The sequence below is a fragment of the Panthera pardus genome, unplaced genomic scaffold (assembly GCF_024362965.1).
Source record: "Panthera pardus isolate Hobbes unplaced genomic scaffold, ASM2436296v1 HiC_scaffold_24, whole genome shotgun sequence".
NCBI lineage: Eukaryota > Metazoa > Chordata > Mammalia > Carnivora > Felidae > Panthera > Panthera pardus.
Genome location: NW_026526810.1, coordinates 30,211,033 through 30,236,522, shown reverse-complemented (window position 1 = coordinate 30,236,522; position 25,490 = coordinate 30,211,033). Strand labels below are relative to the sequence as shown.

Sequence of the window (25,490 nt, the reverse complement as noted above, 5' to 3'; positions counted from 1 at the left end):
TCAGCTGTCTCTGGATATTACTCCAGCCCCACATGTCCAGTCTTATCTTGTCTTGGTCTGTTTTCTGGGCCTTTCTCTTTCACGTTAAAAAGTAGCCTATATGTGTGTGTGTGTGTGTGTGTGTGTGTGTGTAGCCTATATATATATATATATATATATATATATATAAATAGCCTATATGTATATATATATATATATATATATATATATATATATAAATAGCCTATATGTATATATATATATATATATATATATATATATATAGGCATACACACACACACACACACACACACACACACTGTGCTGTCTGTAGTTTTCTCAGACCATCCTTCTAGCTTACTAAGTCTCTCTTCAGCTGTATCCAGTCTGCTGTCTGGCTCATCTATACACAGTTTCTTTTTTTTTTTTCCAGTGACTATATGTTTTATTTCTATAAGTTACATTTAATTCTTTTTCAAATCTCTGTTCTCTTTCTCATAATATCTTGTTATTTTCTTAGTACTTCAATTTCTTTTTGTATGTCTTTAGTCTTTCCAAATGTATGCTTTTCATTACATTTCCCAATTATTTTTCTATTACCTCCGTTCTGAGAACTCTCATCTTCCCGTGTGTGTTTTGTCTTCTCATTTTGGTCCACAGCGAATTAGTGCCTCACGTGCTTTGGAATTTTTCCTGTAAGCTCATACTGAGTGGAGTTTGTTACTGTGGATATTCTTGAATTTCAGAATGATTGCCCAAGAATGGTTTTTTCATATGCTTCTGACAGACATTCCAGAGTATCACTAGATCAAGATCAACATTCCGTTAGTTTATCAACCTGGGGTTCTCAGACTACAGAGGTAGTATATTGGGCCCCAACTACACAAGGCTCCGCCCCATTTTTATATTTCTTGGGTGACTCTACTCAGAGCCACCTTATGGTCCCCTATGCTGATGTGTAGACTTTTTATAACTCACCCCTTCTGTAGTCTCAGCTTTGTTCAGGGTCTCTGGGCCAGCCCTCTGGGGGACCTTGTCTCCTGTTTCTGCTTCGTTTTTCACACTTGCCAGGACAACATTCCTGGAACCAGTAGCCCCCGTAAAGTGAGACTTCCACTCACTTAAAATTCTGGTTTTCAGTTCCCTCTTCATTGTTAGCATTTGTGGATTCCCTTTCTTTCTTATGAGTTAAGCTATGCCTTTTAAAACTGTTCCATTTTATCTGCCAGGGTGAGGGCCACATAAAAGGAAGTCTTTAAGGCTGTCTTTGTCTCTCATCGTCTCTTCATTGACTGTTAGAATCACTCCAAACATACTGAGTTCCCCCTGTGTACCAGAAATTGTGCTGGTTCTCATTGCCTACCTCCTGCCTTTTGTACACTCACAAGCTCACAACACACATACACACATGAGCACATGCACACACCCATCAAAGGTCCCCAAACAAAACATCGAATCTCAAGAGGTAAGAAAAAAAAGGGGTGGGAGAAAATTCAACCTTCTGAGCATCGAGGCTTTCAACCTCCACCACCACACAGCTGTCATCCCAAAAGACAAACCTTAAACATCAAGAAATCGGTAAATGGTCCCATATTCACTGCTTGGACCTGTTACGCATTCAGCCTCTCAGGCAAGAGTCCTCAGCATTATTGGAGCAAGACCCCCATTCTCCCTCTGGTACCCTCTGATCCCGACTCCTCTGGGCATCTGCCCACCTTGAAACTGCCTGGGGAGCCAGCATCCTATCCCCAGCCCTATCTGAGTTCCCTACCAGACAGCCACCACAGCCCCCCTTAAATGGGCCAGAGGCACCATTCTGCCACTCACATGGGCCAGCTTCCTCTGACACAGACTCAGGAGTGCTGGCATCCTGCATGTTTACCCCCCTCACCATGGCCCTCTGAAGTCACCCTGTGCCCTGTCCCTGTACCACACCGTACAGGCCCTAGAATGACTCATGGAGACCTCTGGAAACATCTTATTCTCTCGATGGGCCATTTTCTGACCAATTACTCTGTGTAGGAGCACATAGATCTGCTCAGATGAAAGGTGGAGAGCTCCTTGACCCCCTTAGCTGTTTGTGTATAGTGTAGGATGGCTAGAGGTAAGCAATTTGCTGCTAATAATTGAATATTTGGGGAGGAACATCTATTTCTGTAGCAATTGTGAAGAATAAACTCAGGAAGGTTGATTGAAATGGCATGTCACAGCTGCAAACTGTTTCTTAGGTCTTAAACGAAAATGAAGGGCTGGAAGGGTCCCCTGTCACCCCCACCCAGGGAGAAGCTTTAGAAATTAGAGGCTGAGAAAGCACATTCTAGAAAGTCAAGCTAGGTAAACAGGCGGATTCCACACTAGCTGTACAGAAACCAGGCTCACACCCTCATCTTGCGGCTTGCGGCTGTACCCCCAAAGTGTTCTATGTAGAGGAGTAATAACCACCCCTCACACTGCCTGCCTGTGTCTGTGGGCTGGCGATCTTGTTTGGTCCTTATTTTAACCCACCCCAAGAGGAAGAGAGTGCAGTGGTATTGGGCGGGAGTGAGGAGGTCAGCAGACATGGTCCTTATCTTCAAAACCAGCTGGGAAACAGGACTCAGGAAATGGTGGAAAGCAAGTATCAGCTTTACTTCTATGAAGACCTGGATTAAAGGATGTGCTTATTACCTTGTGGCCCCAGTGGCCTTGCTGGGAATTTACTGAGTCCCAGGGGTGAGCAACCTCAGGCCTCTCCAATAAGAGGTCAGACCAGAACACACCCTTCCGGTGGGCAGGAGACCCCTGAGCTCATCACACTCAGTCCTTCCTCCCAGTGTCGCCATTCCTTGTCCGTGGGGGCAAGGCTCAGGAAAGTAGTAACAACAGAAGTCCTTCTGGTGGAATGATGAAGCCTGGGAAATGGAGTCCCCCCCCCCCCATATCAGTCTCTCCTCTACAGTCAGGCGATTGTAGCCCTTCCCAAGCCATCACTCTGGAACAACAAGAGAAGGTTTGCTCACTCTTTGTACAGGGCTCCTTGCGCTACCCCACACAGGGACAGAGAGGATTTCTATTGAGGTACCTCAGCTCTTCCCTGCTGAGTCCCTCATGGGTCTCCCCTCCAGCCACCTCTCTCCCCAGCTCCCCCTGGTGACCAGCCTGGCATGCCCCGGCCCTGAAAGGCGGAGTTGACCCCAGGGGTGATTATGACTTATTATGTCATGTAATTAATAGTATAAAGGCTGCCCGCTGCCCTGCCACTTGTCAGCAGGTGCAGAGACATCAGACATCTGTGCATCCTTTTATAAGTCATTCTGCTCTCTAAGCTGAACTTCTCTCCTCAGTAAGTAGGGATTCGATATGTAGTTTTGAACCTTTAGCAGTGGAATGCTTTTTATGATGTAAAATTAATGCAGGATCTCAATATAGAAAAGAGGGTGGTTTTTCCAGCATGAATGTATTAGTATTCATTGTTGACACTTCTTTATAAAGTCATTTATGAGACCTCTCTTGAAGAACACAAAAATCTGAGAGCTGGGCTCATAGGTGACAGTTATGATTTTATTGCCATCAGCTTTCAGTTTCTCTCTGCTCTTGTCTCAGTAGCACAGAATCACGGAAACCCTGATTTCCCCGGCTGCCTGCTCAACTTAGGCATCAGTTAAACCCATGGAGAAGCTTTAAAAAAGGAGTAGCAGAAAACTTGTATTTCGAACCTTAGTCATTGCGAGTAACCAGCAACTGTTCATATGAGTTGCTTTTCAAAATCTGTAGGTCAGACAAGAGGCACTCAGAACTTACTGGAACTGACACCATCAGAAACTCAGAGCAGCCTTGACCCTCTCCCCCTTGCTGGGCATCGCGTGGCAGCCTCTGGGCAGACATACTTCATGGGCTCAGTGCACCTGGCTCCCGTGTGGCACTCACACAGCCCAATGGATCATTACAGTGTGAGTGGACATCACAGCCCTGAGTGTGTTCCAAGGCCAGTGCACCAGAACAGCCCCCTCCTAGTTGTCAACCCACAGATAAGAAGTTAAGTAATATGCACCGATCTAACAAGCAGACTGACTTTCCTCCAAGAGCCGGAAAAAAAAATAAGCTAATAGCACAGTCCGTGGTGATGAATTGCCAGTATTCAGTGTGACACATTGACTTAAGCATCTGACTGTGCATGTTATTTTGTAATTACGAATATAGTGAAAATATTTCTTAACAACTTGAATGAAACATGTGGAAGCCCCAACACACCTCACATCCTGCGGCCCCACTGGTCTCTGAGGTCCCGTCTACCACTCCTCCACTGTTGCTGAGAAGAGACTAAAGCATTAGCCCTGCCATTAGGGCTGGAACCGTGAAGGCACGTGCAGAGAGCCTTCAGGCAAGGCTTGCGGGCCCAGCAAAGAAAGGTGGAGTGCTGGGCAGTGTGTTGACATTGGGGCCCCTGAAGCCTCTCAGGTCACCCCTTACAGGCCCCACCTAATCCCAAGACTGCCCCTGCCAGCCCACCCAAGCAGCCTTTACTTGGTTTAGACTTGGCTGAAGTGTAACCGGGCTGGGCCTGCTTGTTTCAGCAGGCTCATGGGTCCCTGGAATTCTCTTCCATGCAGCTTCCTTGGTGGGAGAGGAGTGCCTGGTGGTTGGGGGCTCACCCTGTGGGAGGGGAGTCCTGTGGTCCAGAGAGGCCCCCCCTAGAGTCTAGAGCAGCCTCGGCTTGTGGAGCCTTCTTGCTAGGCCTTCCCACCCCAGCCTGTGATGCTTCTCAGCCTGGCATCAGGTTCCTGGGGAGATGCCATAACTTACCAGTCAATCCAACTCCCTTTTCTTGGCGGCTGCTGTGCGATTAGTATTGCCTTGCTTTTGAATGGTTTCTATCCTAACAGTCTATCCTAGACTATCCTAACAGTCTAGTGTTAGGATAAAGTGGGTTCAAATGATGGTAACACATAGCAGAGCAAGTGTGTTCTCTAGAGAGGTCAGGAGGAAGGTGTTTGCACAGTTCTGTCTGGGAGAGGTGGCATTTTTTGAGAGGAGACACAAAGGCCCCATAGTGTGAGATCTCCACTTGGGAGCCCAGCCTGCTGTTGGACATCCTGTTTTTGATTGTTCTCTCTGTGTTTACCTCTAGGGTCTGGTCTCTGTAGCCCTGGAAAGTTTCTAGGCACTGGACCTTAGTTTTCCTGCTTCTCTGGAGCCTAGACCCAAGGAGAAGGAATAGAGAAGCAGGGAAGCTGGGGTTATCAAATAGACCATCCAGCTTCTGCTCTGAGGGGAGGCTGGCCTACAGGGTGGATGCCACCATCTTCCAGCTCTGGCACTGATAACAAAGGACAACACAATGGCTGAGGGCATGGGCTCTGGAGACAACACTGTATCGAAGCTGTATGGCCTTGTGCAGGTTCCTCAATCTCTCTGTGCTTTAGTTTCCTCATCTATAAAGTGGAGATACTATTAATGCTTAGAGTTGCTGATTATTAAGTAAACTATTTGAATAGAAGTGCCTAACACATTGGACTTTGAACAGGGGAGGGACACATATGCCTTTTTGGCACCCTAACTGCAGTTACCAGTTAAAAATCACTTCTTGAGGGGCGCCTGGGTGGTTCAGTCAGCTGAGTGTCTGATTTTTTTTTTCTTAATGTTTATTTATTTTTGAGAGAGAGAGCATGAGCAGGGGAGGGGCAGGCAGAGAGGGAGACACAGAATCTGAAGCAGGGTCCGGACTTTAAGCTGTCAGCACAGAGCCCAATGCAGGGCTCGAACTCACAAACTGCGAGATCATGACCTGAGCTAAAGTCGGACATTTAGCTGACTAAGCCACCCAGGCGCCCTTGATTTCAGTTCAGGTCGTGATCTCAGGGTCGTGGGATCGACCCCCACCGGGCTCCTGCTTAAGATTCTCTCTCCCTCTGCCCCTGTCCCCCTTTCTCTCTCTGTAAAATAAAAATAAATAAAAAATAAATCACCTGTTGAGCACCTATGAAGTACAAGATACTCTTTTTAAAAAGTAGAAATTTAGAACTCACTGTGCCTGACCTCAAGGAGCACAGAAGTTGATGTCCTCTATGACAGAAGAGAGTCTTAGATGCAGATCCCAAGTCTGCTACTTTCTAGTTCTATGACCTTGACCCATGTCACATTTCTTGGCACCTCAGTTTCTTTTGTCTGTAAATGAGGGTGTTGGGAGGGTTCAAGGCCATGTGCAGATGTAAGGCAGCCAGAAGGCGCATAGCAAGTGCTTGACGAGTAGATGCACACATACACAATACGCAGTGAGTTTGTCGTGCCACAGGCCTGCTACTAATTGAGGGCCTACTATGTGCCGGCATTGCAGCCACACCTGCATATTATTAAAGGATTCAAATGCACGATGCTCTTTAGGAAATTACACAAGAGAACAAAGTGTGAAGACTCAAATGGGTAAATTCCCATTTAGGCAGAAAGTCAAATCCCAGTTAAGGGCAGAGCGTGAGAAGTCCAAATACCTGAGCCTCAGGCAGGATTTATCCCCACTGCAGGCTCGGGGCCTCCATTTCCCGCCCACACAGTGGGCACACTAACCACCCCCTGGCTCCCTGCCACCCACCGTCTCCCTTCCCCCTTGGCAGAGGGCAGAGTGCTGCCCACAATGGGAGGGTCTCTGGAGCGCCCTGCTGTCAGGAAGGCATCTCATCACAATGAAACCGATGGGAAAAAAGCAGGGACATTTAAATTACAGAGGCAGAGAGTTACACTCTGGCGAAACAGCGGTCACTCTGCCGAGTTGAAGGAGCAGGAACAACTACAGTTCCTCTTCCTGAGCTGTTTCCACCTGCTCCCCGAGCTGCACCAGCACGATCCCTTCTCAGCCCCATGCGGCCGCGTCTGCACCAGGCAACACCAGCCGTCTTTGGCTGCCATTGGCTCGTCCCTCTCACTCCCCCTCCACGTCCCACTTTTGGGGTCATCCTACCTCTTGCAGTCCCATCCTTTTGCCTTCATTGTGCCTCCATTTTCTGTGATGAAGTTTGTGGACCATAATACTTCAGCACTCACCAGTGTAATTGTTCCATTTGGCCCTGAGAGAATCCAGGAAATGAGAGTGGCTCCCACCGCTGGTGACAAGGCCAGCAAGACCAGCCGCAGTCCCCGCCTGGCACGTGCCCTGTCAGCCCCTGCAGAGTGGCTGCTAACATACTTTCTGGCTGGAGGACAGAGGTCCGGGTGCCTGGGCCGGCCACCTTGGCAGGGACAGGGCAGGATGCCCCTGACAAGCTGCGTGCAGGTCGCTTTGCTGACCTCGGACAGGTCCCCGAGTGTCTATTGCTTCATCTGGAAGGCGGGTGCACATAGCTGTGTGCACCTCCATAGTGAGCATGATTTTTGTAGGAAAATCAGGACCAAAGCCCTTGGTGAGTGCCCGGCACAGAGCACTTATCCACGGTGCTGGACTCGGTGTTATTTAGGGTGTAGCTTCCATCCAGCTCCAGCGTCTGGCCTTGCCTGGACTCCTAGAGCATCTGGCTATGCCGGCATCTGCCCAGGCCTGTCCGGAGCCACCTGGGAACCAGGCACTTCAGTGGCTGATTCTCATGCTTTTCCCAGAACTGTCCATCGAATTTTGTTTGCTCGTTAAACTCATGAGGAGTTCCTGCATCACACATGTCATGGGGCTGGAGGAGGGTCGCTGTATTATAAAGAGGAAGTGCCCGGGTCACAGGGGACATAGTCCAGCCCTGAGACACACCAGCACAGAAACCAGAAGACTGGAGTTCAGCGCCAGCACTTAACCAGCCACTTCCCTCCCTGGGCCTCAGTTTCCTCTTCTGTAAAATGGGATGATGGTATTCCCTGCTTCCCCACACAGGCTGATGGGGATAGGGGGAGTCGAGTGAGAGTGACCTGCCACCATGGCAGAGCAAGCACTCTCCCAGGGCGTCCAAGGGACAGTGCTAACGGAGGTCAGGACCTGGGGCAGTTCAGGCTCGCAGCCTGAGGCCCACCTTTGTCTGGGAGGGACTGAATCATGACAGAGATGAGGTGAGGGGGATCGCGATCTGCGTGTTGATTCTCCCACTTCTGTACGCCCCAGGTCAGCCTAGGAGAACCCCGGATGATGGGCCTGGGTTACAGAGACTTGTGGTCCAGCCCCAGCTCCGGGAGCCCAGGCATGTCGGCCACGAGCCAGCGGCCTCCATTGCCTCATCTGTACAGTGGAGATCATAGCACCCACCTATGACTCAGTGCCTCTCGCGCGAACCGTGAGGTGCTCACGGGCCCTGCGAGCAGAGCTGCCTCCAGGCCCCCGGGAACGTGCCCCCCCCCCCCCCGGTCCACTGCTGCTCTCTGTGCTCTCATTTCCCGCACACCGGCTCTCTTGGTACGTTCACTCCTACGGCGGCCCACACTGCCAACAGCTCCCAAGTTCACACATCGCAGGCCCGGATGCCTGGACAGGCCGGGGTCTCCCCTTCCATGTCCGTCTGTCTCTGTCCTCTCTGCCTCCCTCTGTGATTCCTCCACTCATCTCCCCCCCAGCCAGTCAGCGGCAGCTGGGGACAAGACCACTTGTCCAGGTCACTCCCTTCAGGCTGGGGTAAAGCTTCAGGGATACGCGGGACGCGAGAGTCACCTCCCAGCCGAGGAGGGCGGGAAAGGGGCAAAGTCTCTGCCAGAGCCACCGCCTCCCCCTTGCGCCTCCCAGGGCACTTGGGCAAATGCTTCCCTGCAGAGCGGCCATCAGCCTGCCCGCAACTGAAGGAATGCCTCCACTCTCCCCTCCTGCAGTTCCGCTCTGCTTGTTCCCGAACAGATGATAACAGAGATGGAGCATATGGGCCCCAAAGTCACCGGGCATTCTGGGAAAGTGACACTGTGCTACCCCGGGCTTGGGGGGAGGGGGCCCATCGGCTCCTGAGCACAGCTTCTCCCTTTGTTCTTCTCAAGGGCGCAAGGTCGTCTCTCCTGAGCCTCCAGAAAAGGAAATGTGGACACTCGGACTTCAGGAAGAATTCCGTCTATTTAGGCAGTGATTTAGGAAGGCGGGTGTGGGGTAGGCGTATATGCAGGGGGGAGAACTCCGAATGGGGGTCAAGATAGAGGCCCTCCTGGGCCTCTCCTGCCTCAGCCCCCAACCCACGTCTGCGCTGCCTGCGGGACACCAACCCAAGCTGGCCTCCCACTCTTTTTACCCAGCAGCAGCCCACAAGGGGCACCTGCTCCCTCGGCCGCCCCACAGATGTGTTGGGAGCCCCATGGAATGTCTCAAGCAGATCACAGGAGGCGCCTGACTGGGCTCCAGGCCGCGCTCCGTGATGGCCTGGGTGAGTCCCTGCCCTGGGGTGGGGGTCCTTGGCACCCTCTAAGCTGAGTGTCTTCCCTCCCTGCACCCCCACCGGTGTTCTGTATGTCTCTGAGCCAGACCATGAAGGATGCTCCTGGGGACGGTTTTCCTTGCCTGAATTGGGAAAGCCAGCAAAGGGGATGTGACATCAGTCCAGGGTAAGGAAGCCTCGATGATCTTCCTTCCTGTCCCCAGAGACATCTCGGGTCTGACCAGGCAGCCCCATTCCCTCCCCTGACCTGGTCTTGGGTCACTCCTGCAGACACTGGGGTCTGGACACCCAGGGCATCGCGCCCTGGGCCCACATCCCTCCTGGCCACATGATGAGCTCGTTTTAAGGCAGCTTGGAGCTTCAAACGTGTGGCCAGCGGCTGGCTACCCCCAGGGCTGCAGGTCAGGACTGGGGTATATTGGGAAAGCAGTGCTGGGAGCCCAGCTCACACCAGTGGGGAGGTGAGGGGGGCCCAAGAAGGACTCAGAAAGCTGGAGGGTGCAGGGGAGCTGGATCTGGAAGACTGCAGGGGAGGGAGAGGAGGAGGTGGGGGGCAGGGAAGGAAGCAAGGAGCCTCCCCCCACCTCTGCCCACCCACTGTGGCTCCCTGGGTCTCTGGCTACGTTTTTGGTAGAGGAGGAAGCCGCCTATGTGTGTTCTTTAGCAAAGAAGCCAGTTGGTAAGGAGGAGGGAAGAGCATGCCTTTCAGTTTTCCTTTCACCTTTGGCCTGTGATCAAGGTGACTCTTTGACTGCCACTACTTTTTTCTGACCTTCCCTGGGAACTCCTAGGAGGCCGTAAGATTGTGAGTGTGAATCTTGATTCCTCAGTACCGCACGGGAAGGGACTGGCTAAATATAACCTGGCCTGCCTATGGGCTAAGTAGGTTAGAGCCCGAGACAGGCCGTGCAGAGACAGTACCGGCCCCTCCAAAGTCGAGCCCCCAACTTGTCACCAGGAAGCAGAGTGATCTGCACCCACCAGCATATTGCCCCTTGCCCTGGTACATTGGCCTTCCCTCCACTCGCGCACTGGGACTTGTTCAGAGAGCCTTAGACAAAGAACACTAGAAGGGATTGGCGCAGCTTCAGACGAGAGGATCCTCTGATCTGTGGGCAGCAGCTGGACTGGGACACTGGAAACCTGGGAGCCAGGCGTTGGCCGGCCAGCTGTTGGGAGTGGTGTGGGTGATGTGGGGCCAGGCAGTGTGGACATGGGACAGGCCCTCACCTGAGGGCAGCTTTCAGGAGAAAGTAGGCGAGCACCAGGCAGAATCTGAGCCGCGCAGTGAGCGAGTGCTGCAGACAGACATGTCACCTCCCCACCACCGGCCTCAGTCAGAGAGCTGAGAAATGGGTTTGTAGCTGTCCTCCTTATCTCACAGGGCTAGTACGGAGAAGAAAAAGGGTCTGGGCTGAGAACAGGCCTTGCTGAGTGTAATGAAGCACAGAGTCTGGGGAATGCGTGTCACAGCCTCTCCTCCCCTCCACAGGGCCACCCGTTCATCATGCAGTTCAATGACGGAAATGCCACCGTGGTGTCCATGTGGGTATGCAGGGCACTGGAAGAGAGGCGGAATCAACAGGGGCCCCCATGACGCCACAGAGGGGCGCTGAAAGCCCAGGACTGGTCACCAAGGGGACAGCCTACCTGTTGCGCCCCGTTTGCTGTCTGCACCGGAAGAGCTTTGCTGGGCCCGGCTTCCCTGCTCTCACCTTCAACTCCGCCGGCAGATGGGCTAGCACAGGGAGCCCTCAAGAGTGGCCAGCCCTTGCCCTTCCTGGTCTGGAGGCACTGACTGGGGGTGGGCAGAGGGGTGGGGGCATCAAGAATGGAGGCTCCTGTGCCCCTGCCCCTCTTTTTCCTAACCTTTTTCTTTGTAAAGGGTCAGGCCCTGTCAGCGTCACTGATGGGAATAAAGATATTACTGCTTTGTGGTTGCCTCCCCACATGCGGGTGGGACTGTGGGGGGTGAGGGAGGGTCCTCCACTCAGCTGCCCTTCCCCAGGCACCTGCAGGCACCCCAAGTGCTTCCAGATGTTCTATGAGGAGCCCCACAGCCCAGCCCATTTGACAGACAAAAGACTGAGGCATGGGGGTCCCCAGACCAAGTCCCGTGGAAGGAGTAGCTGAGCCAGCAATAGATCCAGACCCCCAGGACCCCCGTTGTGTGCTCCTTGCCAGACTGGCTTTTGTCCTACTCTCTTTCCCACCGGCTTCAACACCGTGATCTGTCCTGGGGCAGCGGGTAAGGAGGGAGCAGGAGACCAGGAGTCGGAAAAAGGCCCTGAGTGGCTCCAAGAGGCCCTTCTCCCATCTCCCACTCCCACGCCCCACCTCCGGCTCCACCAGCAAGCTGCCCATCACTGCCTCTGACCCCACACCCTGCGAACCTCACTCATCTCGGGCCATTCACAGCCATCCTCTCCGGGAATCTTCCTGCCCAGGTAAGTGTGGTTACCCCCATTTTACAGGCAAGGAACTGAGGCTCAGAGAGGCTTGGGTTTCCACTTGCAGGTCGAAGTGGCATCTCCCACACGCAAAAGCAGATTCCTGACGCCACACACACATTCAGAGCCACCTCCACCACTTTCCCGTCCCAGTAAATGGCATCTCCGTACTCCCAGCACCCAAGCTAACATGCTGGCACTTGGCCTTGACTCCTTTCTCCTTCACACCCCACATCTAGCCCACCTGGAAGACTGTTGTCTTTACCTTCAATATGTATCAATTCCACCACTCCTGTCCTTACCCCAGGCCCCACACCTGGACCCCTGCAACAGCCTCCTACCATGCTCCCCACTCCCACCTGCCCCTGCAGTCTGTTCGCCACACGGCCACTGGAGGGAGTCAGTGAAAACAAGGGGGATCGCAGCCCTCTCCTGCTCCAAACCTCCAGCAGAGCTCAGCTTGCCCACAGGACAAGCCAAAGACCCAGCAATGGCCTGTGTGACCCTACAGTCTGCCCCATTAATTTCCTTTTTTTTTTTTTTAATGTTTTATTTATTTTTGAGAGCGAGAGCACGCACAAGCAGGGGAGGGGCAGAGAGATTGGGAGACAGAATCCAAAGACAAGCTCCAGGCTCTAAGGTGTCAGCACAGAGCCCGACACTGGGGTCGAACTCACAAACCATGAGATAATGACACGAGCCCACTCGGCTGCTTAACCGACTGAGCCACCCAGGTGCCCCTGCCCCCGTTATTTCTGATCTCAACTCCGGTCACCCCCAGCGTACTCCAGCCACCTGGTGTCCTCACTGATCCTTGGACATCCAGTCACACTCCCCACTCAGGGCTGCGGCAGAGACATCTAGCAGACCCTGGGAGGTTCACGCTCCCTCCACAGTGAAGGGCTGTTGCTGGGAAGTCCCTGCCCAGCCCAGGAGGACGTCACCCAGTACCCCTTGCATTTAAGAGAGCCACGTGACCAGCGCTTGTCAATAGAATGAGAGAACAGACTGTATGTTGCTTCAGGGCCAAGAAGTTTAAGGTAGGTGCCAAGGTGCCTTCTGCACTACACTTTCTCTCTCCTGCTCAGTCGGAAATGGCTGTGGTGGGAGGGGCTGAGCCACACGTGGAAGGAGCCAGAATCCTTGTATCACACGTGTGGGAGCGCAGCTCATGCTGCATTGAGCCAGAACACAATTATTTTGTTGATAAGGTACAGGCAACTGGTATGCCAGGGAACACAGGCCTTTGTATGTGGCGTGAGAACAACTGTCACCCACATATCCACGTGGCTCACCTCTACACCCATCAGGGCTATGTTCACATGGCATCTCAGTGAGTTGCCTGACCACCCTATTGAAAATTGCTGCCCTCCAGGGTGCTTGGGAGGCTCAGTCCGTTAAGCGTCCAACTCTTGGTTTTGGCCCAGGTCATCATCTTACGGTTCATGAGATTGAGCCCCGCATCAGGCTTCACGCTGACAGTGTGGAGCCTGCTTAGGATTCTCTGTCTTCCTCTCTCTCTGCCCTTCCCTACTGCGTGCTCTCTCTCAAAATAAATAAATATATATATATATATATATATATATATATATATATATATATACGTATATATATATACGTATACATATATATATGTATGTATATATACGTATATATATATATACGTATATATACATGTATATATACATACGTATATATATATATACGTATATACATGTGTATATATATGTGTGTGTGTGTGTGTATATATATATATATATATATATATATATATATATATATATATATATAATTGCAGCCCTCCAAACCTCTTTGGGACTCCTGTTCCCTCTCCCTACACACCTTCCTCCACTGCATTTGTGACTGTGTGATAAACCACTGCTTTTACAATTTATCTGCCATCTCCTCGCTTCCTGCCCCCTATGTACACTCCACAAGGGCGGAGATTCAGATCTGTTCCCTTCACACGGTATCCCCAGTGCCAAGAACAGAGCCCAGCTGGCAGGTGCCCAGTGAATGTTTGTTGGCCGAATGGCTGAAGTGGCTGGCCTGTGATTTCCAGCCCATGCTCAGTCTGTCGCCCGTGAAGGAGCCACCCTACATGAGGCATCATTTTGTTTTCTCCTGCAGGATCAGAGTCGTACTTTTAGTAACGCTTTTCAAGGTGGTGACGGCCTCCAGCTGCCCCTCAGCCTCAAACTGAGCGCCCATCTTACTGAGCACCTGCTGTTGCCTGGGGCTAGGAAGGTCACAGAATTGGATGAGGCCCAGGCCATCAAGGCTGCTGCTCCCTGAGTCAGTGCTCAGGGCAGGGAGGGCTGTATGGAATGGAAGGAGGGGCATTCAGGCCCCAGGTCCTTTCCAAGGAAGAGGTGCTCAGGGAGTGGGGAAAGCTCGGGGGTTCCCCAGAGGGGTCTAACCACCCCAGAATGTGAACCAGCCACCACCCAGGCTTAACGCTCATCCTTGCTTTGAGAAGATGCACCGAGCAAGCCTGTCATGCCTAAATCGGAAGCCAGGGGACGTAGAGAAAATGAGCAGGCCTTCCATGCCAGCCCCATGCTGAGGGCTTACTGAGACGGTCATCTTCACGACAGTCCTGTGAGGTAGGTGGTAACATTAATCTGCCCATTTTACAGATGGGGAAACAAGTACAGAGGGGCCAAGAGACATGGCCTGAGGTCTCCCAGCAAGTAAGTAGCAAAGTATGGTTTGGGACTCAGAACCCCACCCTTAGCCACAGCTCTGGAAGTCAGCTTCCCACGCACACATGTGCTCCATCCTCCATCTAGCACAGAGACTGCACACACACACACACACACACACACTGGTGCACAGAGTACCTGGGGGAATGGGGCCCAGGGGTCTGCTCTGTGACCAGCCCCCAGGTCGCACAGGCAGAGCGCCCCCCAATGGCGCTGGGAGACACTGCTCTGGAGGGCATACTGAAGCTCTGGCTAAACAGACAGAGTACGTCTCCATCTGAGTGTCCGTTTCCTCCTCAGTAGATGCAGGTGTTGATTTCACTGAATCCTGGAGCTTCTCCCAGCCCTGATATTCTGGAGCCTGGGTTACCCCCACGAGCATCCCAAGCAAGTAACAAACTCTGTCCCCGAATTGCGTGCACTCACATGCACACACACAGGTTTTGTTCACAACCAAGGTTTGGACCCCCTGGAGCCTTCTCACTCCTGGACCCCATGATGAAATCCCTTGCCTTGGGGCAGCCCCCAAGGTCTCAGTTTCCTTCTGTTCAAAGCCTTGGGAAGATGGGGAACTGGGCAGTTACTGGGGGGGTTTTCCTGCAACGTTCCCCCTGGCTGGAGGGGGATCTTTGCAGATCCCCTCTTCCCAGAATGTCACCCCAACCATCTCCCCCACCCTCCTCCATGTGGCCAACTCCCATGCCTCCCATCAGGCCTCTCAAATGGCACCTTTTCTTGGAAGCTTCTTTATTGCCTTCTCTGGGTACAGACTGTGAGCCCCTCCAGGGCAGGGATGAGTCTGACTCCTCTCTCCCCGGGGCTTGGCCAGGGCTGGCAGGGGGAAGGTGCTCCAAGGTGTGGGAGGGAAGGCTGGAAGAATGGAAGGAGGGGGTATTCAGGTCCCAGGCCCTTGGGGCAGCCCCCTCTCCCCAGGACTTGTCACTGCCCTGTTCTGGCCTCTTGCTCCAACCCTCAGTAAAGTCCATCTGCCTTCTAACCAGAGCCTCCTGGAGACCAGAACCCCATTAGATGCAGCCTCCGTCCTCTCAGACCCTCAGGGGAGCCTGAAGGGGAGTGTTTCTAGGACAGAAGCATCTTTGCAGGGTCCCCAGGTCACCCTGGGAAACAGGTGCTGCCGCCCTGGCTTGGAGGTAAGGAGGCCCTTTGGCACTCAGCCCACTGTCCCTTCCTGGTTCTGTCCTTCAGTTTTCCCAACTGTGAAATAAAGGTTACAAAATCCCAGAACTTTAGAGATCCTCCAAAAAAGCAATGGGGACAGAGGGAGGAACGTGGGATCCTTGCTTCCCAGATGTGCTTAGACAATGCCTTGTGGCCCAGAGCAGTATGACCCAGAGCCTCCAGCCAGGAACCCACCTCAGTGGGGGATGGGCAGGCAAGCGCAAGATGGGCTGAATAACCTGGCTAAGGATGGCTGTAGGGGCCCTGTCTGGAGGCCAAGGACCTAGGGCCTTGTGTTCCAGCTGAACATGCCCGCACCTTTTCAGGAAGGCATATGCTTCCAGGTCTGTGTACCCTCGACTGAAGGCCGGAGAATGACCTCAAAGCGACATCCCAGGAGTGATGGGTAGGCAGGCTGGCAGCTCTCCCGGACCCTGTCCATCACACAGGTTGGTCAGAAGGGGATGAGCAGACACACCTGGGTGGTGGCTCAGCGGGTTAAGCATTCGACTCTTGATCTCCGCTCAGGTCATGATCTCACGGTTCATTAGATCAAACCCCACATCGGGTCTGTGCTGATTGCACGGAACCTGCTTGGGATTCCCTCTCTCCCTGTCTCTCTCTGCCCATTCTCTCTCTCTCTCTCTCTCTCTCCCTCTCTCTCTCTCTCAAAATAAACATGAAAAAATTTTTAATAAAATAAAATTAATAGAATAAAATAATAAAAGAAGGGGATGGACAGCTGCCTCCACATTGGCTGGGGGAGCCCAGAGAGAGCCACGATGCCACCTCAAAGAGGTCTGTCCCACCGACTGCTCAGATTCCCCATTATAGCTTCGTCCTTTAGCTAAGTCTGGGCCCTATCAAGGTGGGAGCCTCTGTTCTGGGTGCAGAGGGAGGATGGGAGAGAGAACAGGGGACAGGAGTCCTGTGGGCGTGGGGCGGGGGAGGGAGGAGGGGGAGGGCAGTGCCGGGCAAGCTGGGAGGAAGCTGTGCAGCAGTGGGAGCTAGAGGACAAGGAGGGAGCCAGCGCTGACAGCTCTCCACAGCCCAGGCGGCCAGCGGCTCCTGACACTGCACTGGGGCGGGTGGACTCCCAGGACTGTACCTGGACCATGTCCTAACTTCTATACTGAGGGTCAGGGTGTTTCCACTACGAGCAGGTGGGAAGCGGCCGGCCTCGGCTCTGAGGTGCGGGTGGCCAAGGCCAGCAGGTGTGGGGATGTGGGGAGGGGCTGGCAGGGGAGCCCAGGTGGTCAGAAGCAGGGCCTGGTCCCCGAGCCGGGTCCTCCGTGGGCATGAGCTGCCAGCATGGAGCGGGAGGAGCAGACGGGAAGCGGGAGGAAGTCAGCCAGCCTTCAGTGGTGAGGCTGGGCCGGCAGACATTGTGTCCCTGATCCGCCAGGGGTGCTCATGAACTGGGGAGCAGGTGGGTGTGGTGGGGCAGGGCTGGCTGGGCGAGGCCCCTCAGGGGGAGGCCAGGCGGAGTCCTGGAGGCAGCCTGGGTTGAAGCAAGCCACCGAGATGCCTTTTAATGTGGGGCAGGGGTAGGGGTGGCAGAGCCCAGGCCTCGTAATGTCAAATTTTCTGCTGAACAACTACAAATATTTGCTGTGACTTTGGACAGAGTCTGAAAAAGACTTTGTTTCCTCCCTTGGCGGTATCATTTGTCTTGTTTTGAAGCCAGAGATTGCAGGCGCGAACTTATAGACTAAAGTTTGTCTTAATTGCTGCGGTGTCACCACCTCTCTGGCAGATAACAGCACAATGAACGAGTCGATGGGGCTGAGCCCTCCAGGTCCTTCTTCTAAAGTGAGACAAATTTCCCTCCTTTGAGCCCAACAGTCCATCGGCAGCCCTGTCATTTATTTATCTCCCTAACAGTTTGCATTAACTTGCAAGGGATAAAAAGTCTCTCCTGCCCACAGACTTAGTTAAAGGCATCCAGTCGGGGGAAGTCTGGCTGCGCCGAAGGTTCTTCCCAAGGATGTGCTCTTTATCCTCCCCCAACTTTTGCGGGGGTGAGGGACCATAGTAGGGAAAGCAGTGGGGGTGCACGCTGGGAAAAGCAGTGAGGGCAGCAGGATGGAAAAAGAGGGTACGGGGTACCCAGAGTTCCCTGGTCCAGATCACGTCAGTTCTGAGAAAGAAAAGAAATAACACTTTGTTACAGCATAGCTGAGCACGGCATACTGCTTTCAGCCTCTCCTTGCCTCATCTGGTCCTCTCAGCACCCCTGCGAGGGCAGAGCATGATCACCCCGCCTCTGTCTCCCACTCCATGCTTCCATCACAGGAGGTGATGCTCTGCTCCCCGAATGAGCCCAGTCTTCTCTGCCTCCCAGCCATTGTACACGCTGTTCCCTTAGCCCCGACACCTTTCCCAATGACCCCTTTGTCTCTGAACTAACTCCTACTTATCCTCCAAGGCTGGGCTGAAATGCAGTTCCAAGGAGGGAGGGGTAGGGGGGTGGACAGACTTGTCCCCCTGTGGCCCCAGAGCCCCCATCAGTGCCTGGCCTCGATGTGCTATCCTTATCTGTTTTCTTACCCCACCCATCAGCCTCATTCCAGTGAGAGCCCAGGAAGGCAGGAGCAGCGAGGGGGGGGGGGGGGGGAAGCACCGGGCATTCAGGTGATTCAGGGATAATAGCAGTTAAATAAATGGAGGGGGAAGGGCGGGGCTACAGCCAACTCAGTGACGTGGCCTCGCCCTCCTGCCTCCTGGGAACAAGATCCCAATAGATGCTGCAGAGTGACAGGGTATAGGTGCTCCTCAGATTCCTTATTTTTGTAATCATAATTTGTTTTAAAGATATTTAGTTGTATTTTTTAATATTTATTTTTGAGAGAGAGAGACAGAGCGCAAGTGGGGGAGGGGCAGAGAGAGAGGGAGACACAGAATCCGAAGCAGGCTCCAGGCTCTGAGCTGTCAGCACAGAGCCCGATGCGGGGCTTGTACCCACGAACTGCAAGATGGTGACCTGAGCCAAAGTCAGACGCTTAGGACTGAGCCACCCCAGGCGCCCCTAAAAAAAAATTTTTTTTTTTTTTGCCCCTAAAAATATTTTAAATACCTTGGTCAGGAAGGCAGTGAGAGAGGCAGCCTTCAATGTGAGTCTTCTGACATGCAAATGGCGCCCTTCTCCTCCACCCCATGGCCTCCAGGGCCCTTTTTTGGCAGTCCTAGGGGGGAGATGGTGGAATGTGGCAATGAAAGGCATGGGCTTGAAGTCACACAGACCTGGGCCCACATCCTAGCTCTCCCACTGACTTGTGTGGCCCTGGGCAGGATACCTAACCTCTCTGAGCCTCAGTTCCCTCATTGGTCAAATGGGATAACGACACCCACCTCGTGGGTTGTTGCTGTCTTTATTAAGTCATCTTTGATGCTGACCAGGACATGCACAAAAGGGCTGGCTACCTCCTCCCAGGCACCCCTGCCCCACTTACACATACAGCCCCGCACACCCACTCCCCAGTCCCTGTGGCTTCCCACTTTTTTGCCTGCCTCCCTCCCTCTGTAGTAGGCAAAATATGAGAGCCCCCCCCCAAGGAAATTCACTTCCCAATACCCAGAAACTATGAATAGATTATGTTACGTGGCTAAGGGGAATTAAGGTTGCCAACCAACTAACCTTTAAATAATCTTAAGATTATCCTGGATTATTTTTAAGTTTATTTGTTTGAGAGACAGTGCAAGTGGGGGAGGAACAGAGAGGGAGGGAGAATCCCAAGCAGGCTCCACGCTACCAGCGCAGAGCCTGATGCGGGGCTCCAACCCATGAAACTGTGAGATCATGACCTGAGCCAAAACCAAGAGTCGGACACTTAACCAACCAAGCCACCCAGGCGCCCCACATTATCCTGGATTATCCAGGTCAGTCCAGTGTGATCACAAGGGTCGCTGAAAGTAGAAGAGACTGGAAGGAGTGGAGAGGCGGAGTCAGATTTGAAGATGCCAGGCTACTACTGGCTTTGAAGATGGAGGAAGGAACCGGGAGCCGAGGGATAGAAGTGGCCTAGAGGGGCACCTGGGTGGCTCAGTTAGTTGGGCATCCGACTTCGGCTCAGGTCATGATCTCACGGTTTGTGAGTTCGAGCCCCACGTCGGGCTCTGTGCTGACAGCTTGGAGCCTGGAGCCTGCTTCAGATTCTGCGTCTCCCTCTCTCTCTGTTCCTTCCCCGCTCACACTCTGTCTCTTTCACTCAAAAATAAAGATTAAAAAAATTTAAAAAAAAAAAAAGAAAGAAAAGAAATGGCCTCGAGAAGCTGGAAAAGGCAAGGAAACGGATTCTCCCTAGAGCCTCCAGCAGGAACGCAGCTCTGCTGATGCCTTGCTTGTAGCCCCGTGAAACCCGCTTCCAACTTCTGCCCTCCAGGATTGTAAAATAATAAACCCGTGCTGTTTTTAAAACGCTGTGGTCATTTGTTAGAGCAGCATTAGGAAACTGAGACGATGTGTCCTCGTCGTCTTCCAGCCCAGGCTGCCCAAATGCCTTTGGGACGAACCCTCCCGTGGGTACATCCCTTCACAGTTTCCAACGCGCACGTTCTAGGCTGCCATTCTTAACAGCCCTCCCCACTGACCAGCCCGCACCCCCACACTCTCTCCCGGTGCCATGCAGCCAGCACCACCACCTCTTATTCTTCAAGAGGCAGGTTCCCTCAGACCTCTAGCTCCACTCCCCTCCTTGAGCCCTGGAGGCTGGGCCCTTACGGGGCTTCACCCATCTGGGCACCAGGGCCTCTCTGACCCCCCAGCAGGACCCACTGCAGGCACTGGAGACACTGTTTATTCATCAAATACTTCCTCAGCACCTCCTGTGCGCCACGGGCTGGAGACACGGCTGGGAGCGAGGAGCTCATGTTCCAGCAGGGGAGACAGACAAAGAAGAATGCCATAACTTCAGGTGAGGACAGCTGCTGTGAAGAAATAAAGCAGGGTAAAGGGACAGAGAGGACGAGGGCTGGGGTGGCAGCGGTGGTGTTGGGAGCAAGATCCCCTTCCCATTTCCAGTGCTACCACTAAGGAAATGAGTCCCCCCCCCCCCCCCGCCACCGTGTGCCCGGCACTGTGCTGGGCCCTTGGCATATCTCAGTTAGTTCTCCCAACAACCCTATGATGCCAGCATGCCATTTCACAGTGGAGAAAGCGGGGGCACAGAGAGGTGAAGTGGTTTGCCCAAAGCCGCACAACCAGGAAGCAGTAACCCTAAGATTTAAATCCATACCTGCCCTGAGGTGAAGGCTGCTTCCTCCCTGTCAGATGCAGGCTATGTTCTCTGAGGACTCCTCGGTAAGAGAGACAGAACACCCCATAGTCACTCCAGCCCAGGCCGACGTAGTAAAAGAGGCACAGGCCACACACATCAGGAACCACATGGAAGAAGTGAACCATCAACGGGGAAAGGGGAAAAGCCTCAACACTCTTAGCTGGAGACTGGTTCCTGATTCCTGTGAGGTTGTGGAGAACTCCCGTTTACAGCTGCAGAAGGAGGAGGCCGGGGGAGGGGGAGCAGCCCTTCTCTGGGAAGACCCCATCTCTCCTGGGGAAAGGATAACCATTTCGCCAGACCCGAAAAGCCAGTAGGTTGCTGAGACAATTTAATGGGGAGAGACTCATCTTTTCGACAGATGGTGCTGGGGCAACTGGATCTCCACATGCAAAAGAATGAATTTAGATCCCTGCCTTACATCGTGCCCAAAAATTACCTCTAAATCGATCATAGCCCTCAACGTAAGAGCTAAAACAATAAAGCTTAGAAGAAAATGGGGGTGTAAATCTTATGACTTTGGGCTTGGCAGAGTTCTTAGATATGACACCAAAAGCCCAAAATGGCAAAAAAATAAAACCAATAAATCATGTCATCAAAAGTAAAAACTTTTCTGCTTTTAAAGGACACCCTTAAAAGACAAATTATAGAAGAGAAGATATTTGCCAAACTTGTATCTGACAAGAGCCTTGTGCCTAGAATATACACAGAACTCTTTCAATTCAATAATGAAAGTAGAAACAACCCAATTGGAAAAGTGGGGAAAGGACCTGAACAAACATTTCTCCAAAAAAGATGTGTAAATGTCTAATAAGCACATGAAAAGATGCTCAGTATCATTAGTCACGAGAGAAATACAAGTCAAAACCACACTGAGACACTATGGCACACCTACTAAGATAGCTGTAATAAAAAAGACAATAATAAGTGTTGTCAAGGATGCGGAGAAACCAGAACCCTCATATATTGCGGGTAGGAATGTAAAATGGTACAGTACATTGGAAAAAGTCTGATGGTTTCTTAAACAGTTAAACCTAGAGTTATCACATGACCCAGGAATTCCACACCTAGATGTATATCCAAGAGAAATTAAAACATACAACCACACAAGAACTTGCACATGAATGTTCATACCAAGCTCATTCAATACAGCCAAGAAGCGGAAACAACCCAAATGTTCATCAATAGATGAACAGATAAGCAAAATATGGGATTCCCATACAATGGACTATTATTTGGCAATGAAAAAGGATAAAGCACTGATCTGTGCCTCAGCATGGATGCACCTTAAAAACATTGTGCTAAGCAAAAGAAGTCGGTCACGAAAGACCACATATTATGTGTTTCCATTTAAATGAAATGTCCATAATTGCAAATATATAGAGGCAGAAAGTAGCAGTAGCTTAGGGCTGGGGAAGGTGGGGAGCTGTAAAGTGATAACTAATTGGTACAAGGTTGTTCTTTGAGGTGATAAAAATGTTCTAAAAGTGATGTTTGCACAATTCTTTGAGTATACAAAAACCATGGAATCGTAGGCTTTAAATAGGTGAACTATGTGGTATGCGAATTATACCTCAACAAAGCTTGACCTGTCCCAGGAAGCACACTGGACTCCACCAATATTCAGGCAGCTGTCTGGAAGTGATCTGAGGCTATCTGGGAGAGGAAGACTCATGTGTGCTGGGCACCCTCTCTGTGCCCTGTGCTTTGTGCAGGGCTGGGAGTAGGGAAAGGATTTCCAGGACCCAGAAAGAGAATGTCTTCTTAAATCTTGCACCCTAGGTACTTCACTCTAGTCCCAGACCTGGCTACGTGCCACACACCCAGCCACTTGTTTAATCGTTATGACATCTCTGTAACACCCAGATGACATACTCTACAGATGCAGGTTGAAAGACTCAGAGCAGAACTGGGATTTGAACCCAGGTCTTGCTGGCTCCAGAGTCTGTCCTCTTTCCAGCCCTCCCCCACCATACAGAGTGAAAGAGGCCCAGGGAAGGAAGCCCCTTACAACCAGGGAGAGTTCAGCCAGCTGTCCCACCTCCCACCTGCCAGGACGTATCCCCACCTTCTAAGAGAACAAGCCTTGGGGGACTCTACCTGAGTAGCTGTGCCTGAACCTTGAGGAACCCCAGGACCTCCTAGATCTAATCACCAGGGAGCACAGAACCTTTTACTCTTGAAGAACCATTTGGCCTCTAGACACCAAGGATACCATTCAATCACTATGGCCAGCAACTCAACTGGGACCTGGGCTGGGGCTCTCAGCCTTTACGCTCAAATGCTGTTCAATCATTCAACAAACATGTTGAGCACCTACTATGTGCTAGACCCCGTTTTAGGCCCTGGGAATACAATAGCAAACAAAACGTTCCCATACGAGATTTCAGAAAACACTCACAAAGAACTAATCAGGATATAGTAACCAGTGAGCAATCTAAGGGTGAAAATAAAACACTACGAGACAGAGGGATGAGGCCCAGGCAAGCAGGCAGGTTTAGAGGAGACCCTATGTAGTGTTCAGGAGACGGCTCAGAGGCTTCTGAAGGGCAGACACTGGAAACACAAGTGAACGCAGCCTACTTTGTGGGTCAGAAGTCTCTAGGTGCCGTTGAATGTTCTTGGTGTGTTTGTTTGGGTTGGTGGGAAATGTCTACATGCCCACAGAGTCTCTCCTGTGCTAAGGACCTTGGAAAGAGACTTGTAGCTAAGTTAGGGCTGATCAGAGGGAAGCCCTTGCAGGGGAGGACATCTGGGATATGAGCAGGGACCCAAACTAGAGATCTTGGGAGAGAGGGAGTCCTGGGGTCAGCTGAGCTACTCACCCACCCTCTTTCCATATACCTCTGCTCAGGCCTTGAGGGCTTCTATGTCTGGTTGGGGCAAAGAAATCTGGTCCTGGGCTCCCCATTTAGGCCCTCCCAGCCTAACTTGCTTCCCCAAGTGCAGAGCAACCCCCAGGATGAGCAGAACCAGGCCCCATGACCTTTAAACCTTTCCCAAGGCCGCCTGGCTCTGGGATACTACATTCAAGCAGTGGCCCTCAGCCCCCACTCCCAACTAACTCCCTAGGACTCCAGAAAAAAGATGTTCACCTGAAGGGCTCTTGAGCCTCCTAAATCGGCCAATCTCGAAAGATGCTGGTCAGTGTGCCCTTCCTACAGATGTAGGCAGATATTGAGGCCAAGTCAAGGTCCACCTCACTCAAGCTGTGAGTAGAACTGGATCTGGGCCTCAACTTCCTTGCGCCTTCTGAGCTAGGAGTCTTCCGCCCTGTAGGGAATGCCGGTCTGGCCTCTGTCTGAGCGAGGGGGAGAGTGCGCAACCTCAGGCAAGTCCTGGCGCTGCCAGAGCCTCAGGCTTCCTGGCTGCACCCAGAGGGAGCTGGGCCGGGAGCTCTGAGCCCCTTCGCGCCGGCTCGGTGGCCCCTGCCTCCCCCTCGACCACACCTCTGCTCTCAGGCTGCGGCCCAGCAGGCCCCGCCCAGCCACCTTCACTCGCTCTGGCCGAGGCCGCCGCACGGGGTTCGGGTCTATCTGGCCGTCGGATTAATATCCAGATATTAAGTAAACAATAAATTAGCAAAACTACAAGAAAATTTTACAGCCCTTTGCATTTGGCAATCATTGAGTGTTAATTAGAAATTCATTACAATTAAAACCCTGCCTAAACAGGGCCTGCGCGCCTTAATTACATCTGATTTTTAATTCAGAATACGTGTTTACACAGTAAGCGCTACGTACCCCATGATTATCCCCAATCCTCTTTATACTGTACTAATTATGTAAATTAAACCTAATTAACTGACGAAAACTGCCGTTAATTCAACTGGTAAAAGATATGTGCTTGCGGAGAAGGCGCGGCCGCCTAGCCCCAGCCCATGCCGGAGCCGGAATGGGCGCCGGGCCGGGTGGACGCGACGCCTGGGACGCGGAGGCAGAGCGGACCGGGCAGGGGGTGGGGGGAGCACGTGATCCTGACTCCGGCTCTCTGACCTTCTTGCCACCCGGCAGTGGAGAAAAGAGAGAATCCGCGCTAATGGGGGTCAGAAAGACCAAGGGCACAGAGTGCTGCGGGATCCCCAGGCTCTGCACTGGGCGGCGGGATCCAGAGCCCACTCTGAGGAAGACGGGTCCCCTGCTCTCGCGTCTGAGCCTGAGTTCAAGTCCCAGCGCTGCCCTGCACTGGCTGCCTGACCCTGAGCAAGTGACCTGGCATTGCTAGGCCTGTTTCTTCCGCACGAAGTGTTGCAATGATAATAAAAGCTCCCGGTGACCTGCGCGGCCCTGCACTTATTTTCCCCTCACTAAGCGAGGTTCTCCCAGCAGCGTGCAAGGCACCTTTGGCGTCTGGGAGATCAGCCTGCGTCCCTCGTTGACCGAGGAACCTGGGTGGGTTGGCTTTCACTGCCTAGCCCTCAGTTTCTGCCTGTAAAATGGGAATAAGTAATCCCTACCTACTCCCTTGTAGAACTGGCTCTGTGAGAACTGGCTCTGCAAACTGTAAAATGCGGTTCGCGGTCATACTAACCAACTAGACGCTGGTCCTGAGCAGAGCCAGGCCCGATCCCCGAGACCCGCTCCCCGGAGACCACTACCCCTCAAGCGA

At 52.4% G+C, this 25,490-nt stretch overlaps 1 protein-coding gene across 8 annotated transcripts in view; it reads left to right on the top strand.

The window, feature by feature from the left end:
• Positions 1–11,205, top strand: part of MAP2K5 (mitogen-activated protein kinase kinase 5) — a 271,133-nt gene extending 259,928 nt beyond the window's left edge. For 6 of the 8 annotated variants that reach the window (XM_019441682.2, XM_019441683.2, XM_019441680.2 and 3 more), the window contains one exon: positions 10,765–11,205. In XM_019441682.2, coding sequence (XP_019297227.1) covers positions 10,765–10,869 — 105 coding nt within the window. In that variant the 3' untranslated portion in view covers positions 10,870–11,205. The remainder of the gene's footprint in view (positions 1–10,764) is intronic. The other 2 variants (XM_019441686.2, XM_019441684.2) reach the window with 1 other exon arrangement.
• The last annotated feature ends 14,285 nt before the right edge of the window (positions 11,206–25,490 follow it).